Source organism: Varanus komodoensis, unplaced genomic scaffold (genome assembly GCF_004798865.1).
Source record: "Varanus komodoensis strain SLA01 unplaced genomic scaffold, ASM479886v1 scaffold33, whole genome shotgun sequence".
NCBI classification, from domain to species: Eukaryota; Metazoa; Chordata; class Lepidosauria; order Squamata; family Varanidae; genus Varanus; species Varanus komodoensis.
In genome coordinates this window covers 4,317,099-4,326,946 of record NW_025335817.1, presented here as the reverse complement: position 1 = coordinate 4,326,946, position 9,848 = coordinate 4,317,099, and the positions used below count along the sequence as shown (strand labels likewise).

Here is a 9,848-nt window from a genome sequence, read left to right as displayed (position 1 = left end):
AAAGTGCACACTATTTGTAAAAGATTCACACAAAGCTTCTTTGTGGAACAGACAAAGACACAATTATTACTTCATTTCCCGACTCTTTATATTTATATTCTGCCTGTTTTCCCTGCAGAGGACCCTAATTGGCTTACATAATCCTCCTCCCTCACCTCCTCCTCTCTGTTTTATCCTCATAACTCCCTGTGGTAGAATTTTCCAAAAGTCCATAATTAGCCAATGTGACCTAGTGAGCTACTTGGCTAAGTGGTGGCTAAAACCCAGCTTTTCAGAGCCCCAGTCCAGCATTTTTAACCCCCGAGCCATAGAAATCACGCTGCATTTTTCCTGACAACTTTCTTCTCAGATTACGTTAATATGGGCTAGAAGGATGCAGTCTCTGCATAAATATTATCTGGAGCAGAAATGTGATTTATCCACATTCAACTAATGAAGGAGAGCAATTCAAGCTTTTAGAATGGGGGCACCTATACAAAAGCCTAACAACCGGCCAACTGTTGTGGGAGAATGGGTGGAGCCATCTGGGGAACCCCAGGAGGACCCAGCTGGAACCTCAGGGGACAATATTTAGCCCCCAAGCCTGAAGTACCCTCCCCCTGAATTTGAGAGCTGGCTGGCATTCTGCCATTAAGCACTTGCAGTAAAAAACTGATTTTCAAATTCTATATCTTTAGCATTCTTCTCCCATCATCTTAATTGGTCCTTGTAATAAAAACCTCTGTAGGCTTCATTGGAGTGAACTTCCTTAGGAAAACAATCAGCATGTCAGATCTAAGCAATGGAGAACAACTGCTTTTTTATTTTTATTTGCAATTCCAGAGGATGGCATAAGAAGCTGCTCAATTTGCAGCACAGGCTCCAGCCATTATAGCACCCAGTAAATGGGATAGAATAAGGCTTGTGTTGAATAGCCCAGCGTTTCATCTTGTGGAAGAAGGGCAGGAAGAATGCTCTAGTTGAAATCTGTGACAAGCTGGGCAGCTTGGGGCAAGGTTATTTGAAGAATGGGTTTCCTTCCATATCCACCTGCATGGACCCTCAGATTGTCCTCAGCCATCCATCCCTTTCTGGGATCCTCTGCCAAAGGCATTGGTAGCTCCTAAGACAAGCATCTTCTCTGCTTGGGGGCCTTCCACAGAGGCTGTCCTCGTCATGCTCTTTCTGGCATCAAAAGAAGGCATCCCTATTTTCCTCTGCATTTTAGTCTTCCAGTTGGTTTCAAATCTGCTACTGAAATTTAAATTTTTGTTATGGCTCTGTGTTTTCCTCCTTTGTGCTTCTATTTCAAACTGTAGTTTTAAACTTTTATAGCACATTTTATATTTTATGGTTTTAATTGTTGTGAACCACCCAGAGAGCTTCAGCTATGGAGTGGTATGGAAATTGAATAAATGTCAAAGAATCAAAGGAAAGACAAGAGTTAGCTGCTTCTGTTCCCATCCCTGCTCTCTGCATTATGCTGGAATTTTGAGACTTGTAAAATGGGCTGCATTTTCCTATATAAGAATGTGGTTTGTTTCTGTGTTTCAGGGATGGGAGGATAGAGACTTGTTATGCCTATAGATGATATTCCTGTGACTGTCGTCTTAAAGAAATCCAAACAATATTTTTGAGGGTGTCTTCCACTTTTGCATCTTGCCCATTACAAGATGGGCTGTGTTGGCACTACCTCTTCTCAAGTGTGCATTCACATGCACCTAACATAGTTCAGTCTCTTTATTTCATGTGGTTTTCTAATGTTATCCGTAATGGTAAACATTGCAGAGTCTGAGAGGGCACCGAAGCCAAGTTTTAAAGCAAATAGATTATGCTAGCAGAATTGTGTGGCATTGCATTTTGCTGCTTCCAGGGCTTGCGCCAGCTGCTGGAAGCATTCCAGGATGAAAGGGGGGGTTGGATTTGTGGGTGGAGAGGAAGGATAGGCGGGGCCAGGAGAGCTGGAGAGCACCAAGTCAGCGGTGTGATCCCCCCCCCACTGCTTTGCTGCCTGCTGCCGCTCTGCTGTGGCTATAAAACGAAGGGATGGCTGCCTTCTGCCACCTCCCTGCGCCGTTGCTGCAAGCCCGGCTCCAGCTCCCTGTTTAAGCGTGTGTGTGTCCCCCCCCCCCCGCCCCGGCTGCTGTGGCCGCAGCTCCTCTCTCTGCCTGCATGCTGCCTTGGCTCCCATGGGCAGGCTCGGTCTCCACCTCTATCCTGTAAGCGAAGATGTGGTTATATTGCACGGCTGCTGCGTGACGTCTCTGGCAGCACGGTAAGCATCAGCCGCTTGATCACATGCTGGCCCCAGTCAGTAGTGCAGGCGGGATAGGAAGGTGGAGGGTGGAGGTGGCTCTGGTTGCAGGCCATATGGTACTCTCCCTCCCCCTCCCCTCTCTCCCTGGGCACGAGAGCTGGCCGTAGAAACAATAGCTCCTGAGCACGGTGGAATCTGGCTGAGGCTTGGCTCCGCGGGAAACTCCTGAACTCCTGAGTGCGTATCTCTGGTGTGGCTTTATTTCTTCCCGTCTGAGCAGACTTCCAGGACTCCGAGGGAGCGGCGGCCAGCAGGATGCTCTTCCCACCTTCTGCGCAGGAGTCTCCGCGTGGTCTCCCAGACGCCAACGACCTGTGCCTTGGACTGCAGTCCCTCAGCCTGCCAGGGTGGGACAAGCCGTGGAGCACCCAGGATTCGGATGCTGCAGCCCAGCCTGGCACACAGTCCGGTGAGTGAGTCTGCTGACGCACAGCAACAGTTGCTGGATTGGCCTTTTTGCAGCCTTGTCACCGGGAGCTGTTCCTGGCAAAAATAGCAGGTTCTGCTGGTTCCCGACAGCATCTTTCTTCCCTCCCCCCTCCGCCCTTCTTAAGGTGCTTGTTTCTGCCACAGAACGGAGGTATCTTGTGAGGCTGAGTAAAACGCTCCGAGGAGGAAAGCTGTTGCGAATTAGTCCCCACCAATGATACGGAGGCATAAGTTTCTAAGAGATCCTGTGCAGAGAAAGTCATGGTTAATGGGGGGGGTTGAGGAGATTGTTCCTAGTCATTCTTTGAGTGATGCTCTTGCGGAGATGCTGGACTGGAGGACTAAGGCACTCTTCCAGGGTTGCTACTGCAGAATTGTGTGATGAGGTGACAATGGCGAGGAGTTCAGTTGTGTCGATTTGTTTTTACCCTGCTCTTCAGCCCCCAGGGGCTCCCAGAGTGGGCTAGGCTTCCCTGTGGAGGGAGGGTGGACTGCTCTGTGTACAGGAGTCTGGCTTATTAAGCAATCCTCTGCTGCTTGTGCTGCAGAGCCACCTGCCTTAGCTTTCATGTCCAGAGCTTGTCTCGAGGCCAGTGGGGGCTAGTTTCCTAGGCCAAGGACCTAAGAGATGGGGGGAAATCCTTTCTTCTTTTGTTTGCTTATTTTATTGGTGCAGCCGTCTTATGCCTACGCGGTTAGGATCGTGACTCTGAGTGTTGTTGAGCTAAATTAGATATTCCTCTGAAGCCAAGTTTTACCTAAACATGAATGGGTATCTTTCATGTTTTTTCCAAGGAGTGCTCTTTGCTACCACCCACTTCCTGTCATTTGTCAGTGTGTCAGATGCTTCAGGAACTCACAACTTAGAGAAGCCCAGCTCAGTCAAACAGAATATTCTTGAAAGGACAGTGATTCGCATCTGTGATGTATGTCAGTGATGGGAGATGTGTGTAGTTTATAATAGCACATTTTAAAATACATAGTTTTTACATTGTCTGCGCATTGAAAACTACAGTTAGCATCTGGCCTTGAGTGGCAGGACATGCTAATAGACCGAATTTTTGCAAGGCCAGCTAGGCTGTTGTAAATCCTTTGGGTCTCACATCATCTTACATACACTTTTTGTGGCTCCTCAAACCCCCTGTAACAGTGGCATTCAAAAAGGGAGTGTGCGTGTGTATGTGTATCCTGCGCCTACAATGGGAAGAGAAAATAGGTTTTGGACAATAGAAACTACCTGCAGCAGGCCCGTTTACTGCTTGCTGATGGAGTTCTTTCATCATCCTCTCTTTTGGCTGTAGCAAACAAGCAGTAAATTCTTCGTGTGAGTGTAGCAGGTCTCCTGTAGAGTCAGTAAAGCAGACTTGCCAGTGTGGAGTCTTCCATATTTTGAGTTCTCATTAGACCCAGCTAGCATAGGCAGGAACACTGAGAGTTGTACTCCAAAACATCTAGAAGGCACCAAGTTGGAGGAGGAGGCTTCCATGGAGGAATGAGAGCAGGCCTGATAAAAGTTGCAGGTGTTGGCTTCTCCAAGGACCATGGGTGAACATCTGTCACAGCCAGCTTGATCTTCTTAGTAAAGTCTTCTAAGTTAGCAGCTTGGAACTGGTTTGTTAGGCCGTTCTCTGGCAAGCTGTCAGACCATAGAATCTAATTTCTAAAAAGGTCCTTTAATGTAGCTGCTTGCGATGCTAGGCATGGATTGTCCTAACAGCCTTGACCTCCTGGCTGCTGCTCATAACACGACCGCTTGTCTTGTAATAGAATATGGCCGCAGTGAGCTGGGGCAAGAGCTTTGTGCAGACATCTTAAGGTGGGGCAATATTGGCACTTGCTCAGCTGTAGCAGTCTGTACATTTGTTTGCCGCCATTTTGGCAGGCTCCACAAGAAAGGGTTGCTATTGCTTGGACAATTCGTGGAATTGAGTGGTAAGGTGTGAATGGCTGAGAATTTATTAAAACTGCACAAACAAGCCAAGCAGGCATCTTCTTCTTTTTTTTTTTTAAAGGCGGGGAGGATGCTTGTAAGCACTTCCAGGCAGCATGCTTGACAGGAATCATGAAGGCCACAAAGAGGAGAAGCCCAGCCATCTGTCGTCTTGGAGATATTGGGGTACTTAAGCACCCTCTAAACATTTTGAGATTGCACATGAAAACATGTACCTACGGCAACTGCCTAGGCAGAACTGTAGGTTACTATTTCGGTAATAAAGACTCGCTGTACTCAGCTCACTTGTACTCAAGTGAGCAGCAAGAAGTAGCTAGAGTACATTTTGCATTGCAAATGGCAGCTAGCGATAAGATATTACTGTAAAAATCACGTGCCCATGGATGGCATGTTCCAGTGAGCAAAGCAAGTCTAGCTTCAGTCTTTCCCGTATTGCAGGAACATTGTGTCTCTGTGTCTGGATGAAAACCGCCCTGATACCAAATGGCCCCAGTCCATAGAATGAAAGTTGAAATTCATTAGCCTGGCTGAAGATGCTCTTTGGCCAGGTTGTAGGCATGGTGGCATTGCAGAAACAGTTGTGTGTTTTCTCACCATTCCATTGGTAGTTGGACCCTATATCAAGGTACAGAGAAGCTGTGGTTGCATATAGTCCCAGATGCTAAATATACTTGTTCCTGGGTATGAATTAAGCTTTTGGACGTAGTGAAATAACTTGTCATTGTCATTTTAAGTATTGTCTGGCCAGGTAATTCCTACATAGCCTTAGAGGCCATGTAGCATTCTACCTCTGTGGTGAATCTCCAAAGTATTCTGACAGAAGCTCCCTCAGTCAGCCTAAAACAGCAGTATGGTTTCTAGGGGCTGTTCATAGCTTACGGTGCAGCTGCATTAACTCCTCTGCAGAACTTAAACTCTGTGTGTGTGTGTGTGGGCTGTCGTCTCATGGTCTTAAGATAGCTCTGAATTGTGCAGCAAAAAGATGGAAACTTTAATTCTGAATCCAAATGCACTTGGACTGGGTAGCATATCTTCTGGTCTTGAGCAAAGAATTGTCCCAAGTGACCTGAACAGTATGGGGTGTGTGTGTGTGTGTGTGAGAGAGAGAGAGAGAGAGAGAGAGTGTTCTGTCTTGCGTCTCCATTTTTTTTTTATCCTCTTTTCTCTCCACCCACTGTGAGTGTTTCCCCTCCTTTGTAAAGGCTTGCAGTGACTTTGCAGAACTGGAGCGAATGACAGATTTGATTGCCTAGGCATGGGACTTAAGGGGAAATGCTGTTTTGGTGGAAGCATATGCTTAGAAGTAAAAACATAGGAAGGCTAGCTACTCATGTTAATGGCCTTTCCCGTACATTACGCAGCAAAGGAAGCTCTCTGCTTCGGAAGACTGCTTCAGTAAGCAGACAGGATGCCCTATCGAGAGTCCAGTTTCCACCAGGCAGCTCCCTCACCATGTCCTGATGCAGCAGCTGGCATCCAGGCACTTTGCTTGGCACCAGGACTGCAGTGTTGCCTGAGTTTATCTCGAGACCCGAGCCTGTGGGTTGGGAAGGACGGGCCATGCCAAGTACCAGACTGCACTGTTGGTTCTCGGCATTTGGAAGCTTCTGTAATAATGACTCAGCTGAATAAATCCACAGGGAGCTGGCTGGAAGTGCAGAAAGTTAGCAGGAATGCTAAAAATACGATTGCTGATCTGCACTCTTGGAAGTGCCAGTGTTGGACTGCTGATGAGCTTGGAATCCAAGCATGCGCTTGCTGCTGAGGCTCCTCTGAGTCTACATGAAGTTCCTGAGTGGTGTCAGTGCAAACATTGAAGGCCATGCACTCACTGCCCACTGTTTTCAGCCAGCCCTAGCCAGCCTTCTGCTCACCAGATGTGTTGGGTTACAGTTCCTGCTATTCCAGCTAGCATGGCCGCCATGTGGACTGGGGAGAATGTGCGTTGTAGGCCAGTACGTCTAGGAGGTACCAGATAAGGGAAAGATTGTTTACAGCTATGATGCTTGTCTGTCCGGAACCCCCTGTTACTTCTCCGGTGGATATAGGTGATGGCAATTTTTTTGTTGCAAATTTGCTAGTTGCCCCCCTGTGCCCACCCAACATTTTCTGCAGAAGGCATATTTTCTGATTGTCAAGGCAGGTCGTATCTCCGGGACCGATTTGCATGCGTACTCAAGCCCCTCTTCCGTGTGTGTGGCAAACACACGGTGGATTGGTCCTTGCTGTTGCAGAGGCTGCCCATACAGAATGCAGGCTCCAGGACTTCCAGCTCTTGGCTGTTGGGACAAGAATCACTAGAACTCAGCTGCTGAGGATGGCTAAAGAAGGATGAATAGCAGAGAGAGTGATTCTAGGCCAGGCCTCTAGAAATGGCAGATGTTTCAGCTGAAGCTTTCGGAGGGCTGTCTGCAAAACTCCAACCTCTGAACATGTTGCAGAGCATTTGCATTATGTTGCACACAGATGGAAAAATAAAGTACAAAAGCACCTTAAGTGAAACTGCTTATATTTTGGTGGCTGTCTGAGCTGCCTTTCCTGCAGTTTGGTGGGCGCAGCATGCGCTCTTCACCTGAAAGGTCCCAAGTTCAGTGCTCTTCGTCGCCAAGTAGGGCCAGGAGACGGGCCTGCATCAGATCTGGGCAGCCTCTATCAGGTCTGTCTAGGCAGTGCTGTGTTGAATGGACCAATTGCTCTGAACGAGGCATTTTCTTGAGATGTTCCTTCCGCTTCACATCAGGAGGAGGTAGCTGTATATACTATAGAAAAGATTCGGGATAAGACTTTGGTAGTTCATGCGTATGCACTGGCATATTCAGAATATTCCCTAATTCAGCTCAAGGATATCTTATTGGTATGGCAACAGTATTCTACACCTCCAGTTTCTCTGCACTCTGCGTCAGTGTAATAGAATGCCTGTAGCCAGAAATGTGCAAAGTTCACAAAAAGTACAATGTTCATTTGACACAGTGCACAGGGGAAAGGTGTAAAAAGTCCTGGGAGCATGAAAATGGGTGACTTCGGAGAAGGTAAGACCCACTCACTCTAAAAGACAATAATGCTAGGGAAAGTTGAAAGCGGAGGAGGAGGAGCAAGGCCAAATTTGAGATGTATCGATTCTATAAGGAAAGGACAGCCTTGAGTCAACAAGAGCTGAGCTGGGCTGCCAAGGGCAGGACGTTTCGGAGGGCTTTCATGCATGGGGTCACCATAAGTCAGGGACAACTTGATGGCACATGACAGCAACAAAATGAGCAATACTACATCTCTGTGAATGAGACCACTTGCAAGAAATATTTCAGCTTCGAATGCTTGGGTGTAATAGCATTGGATAAAGTGCCAGCTAGTATTTTTTCCTCCTTTAAGATGTGATGAATGTGCAGGCTTGGTACCCAATCTGAAAATGAGAGGGCAAACCCTGTTCAAATTATTGGGACCAACTTGTTTTATCCAGCTGGTCTTGCTGATGTGCGCGGGATCTGGGTAGGACTGACTACGTTAAACTGGTGCTGCACACTTGGTAGCATCCTAAGACAATAGTTCTGCCTTGGAGCAGGGAGATGCTAGAAATGTAAACTGAGGACCACAGAAGGCATTGTCAGCAATACTGCATTCTGCTACATCTTGAGAATCATTGGCACTGTTGTGATATTAGAAGGATACGCTTTGTCTGACTTGTGTGCTTGAACACTAAGCCATATGTACATATATTGGTCAGGATAAGGTAGGGTTGCTTCACCATGTCGTTCTTCCTGTGCTCTCTTTTTGGGTATTTCACTAAAGCAGAACACAGGAAATGCTTCAGTAGCAGGTGGAAAGCAGCTTCGAAGAGTGGGCATTGGATATATGCCCAAGTCCTAAAAAGCTGCCTTGTTGGATGTCTGCATCACAGGCCTTCGGGATGCGGCCAGTTTCACGTTAAAGAAATAGCTCTTTCATCCATCCAGATTCAGATACCTGAAGGGCTTGTCATGCAGAAGGCAGCAAAGATCTGTTCTCTGCTGTCCCGGGGGCAAGAGTAGATATAATGAGTGTTGGCTGCAGGAAGGCAAATTTTGGTTGAATATTAGGGAAAACATCTTGATTGCAAGAGCAGCATCTTGACACTGGGAGAACAAGCGTCTCGACAATAGAACCAATTACTTAAAAGAGCGATGTACTCTCATTTGGAGGACCTTAAGCAACGGCTGGACTTGAAGCAAAGGGGTTGGGCGAAATAGATTCCTAAACATTCTGCAGCTCTTGTGAGTCTACATAATCTGTTGCTTGGGTACTCAGCATAAGAGCAGCCAGGTATTTGGCAGCACTGCACGGTTCCCCGAAATGCTTCCTGTAGGTAAAGATGCTCACAACACTCTTTACTCCCTGCCCACCCCACCAAAAGAGTTTTAATAAAAACCTTGGAAAATGCTAAGGTCCCCTTCTGTCCCTTCCTTTTTGGCCTCACTACTCCCTTCTTCATACTCTCCTTTGATTAGCTGGGTCCCCTCAGCAGCCATTATGTTTGTGGCCATATCTGTGTGGAAGCCATTTTGTGGAAGCACCCTCAGCAATTTCCCCCATTCCCAAACATGCCCACAGGTCCCAAACTGTTCTGGACCCTTCCTTTGTAGTGTACCTCCATTTCCCTTTTCCTTGAGTATTTTATCAATTGCTTTTTGCCCAAAGGCATTGTACAACTGTAAAAACAGCCCATTTAATGCACAGCAAGCCATGTTTAAAACATCTGGAGATGGAATAAGACTTTAAAACCATCCGTACTCAGCTTAAATAGAATACCTTTATGGTCCACCTAAAACTAGGCCATCTGAGTCAATCTAACCTTCCTTAGGGAGGGAGTTAAATAATCTGAGTGCTGCAACGGAAAGGCCTGTATCATGTCACCACTAAACTAGCCTTTCCTGGTGGAGAGACATAGAATAAGATCCTCGAAGAAGGTGGTAAATTCTGAACGGAGATGTTCTTTCAGATACCTTGTCCTCAAACAATTTAGGGAGAGAGAGAGAGAGATATTTCTATATGTATAAACTAGCATGTTGAGTTGGGTCCAGAAACCAATTAATGACAAGTGTTGTTTGTATGAGAATGCTTTTAATATGATCTATGAAGAATATATCTACAAGCATTCTGGACACTCTCTTTTGCAGTAGGCTGTAGATTTGAACTCTGGTC

General features: G+C 46.7%; 1 protein-coding gene across 1 annotated transcript in view; it reads left to right on the top strand.

The window, feature by feature from the left end:
- Window positions 1-2,521: 2,521 nt before the first annotated feature.
- CPEB1 (cytoplasmic polyadenylation element binding protein 1) overlaps window positions 2,522-9,848 on the top strand; it is a 32,913-nt gene continuing 25,586 nt past the window's right edge. Inside the window, exon 1 of the mRNA XM_044439015.1 lies at window positions 2,522-2,705. Coding sequence (XP_044294950.1) covers window positions 2,552-2,705 — 154 coding nt within the window. The 5' untranslated portion in view covers window positions 2,522-2,551. The remainder of the gene's footprint in view (window positions 2,706-9,848) is intronic.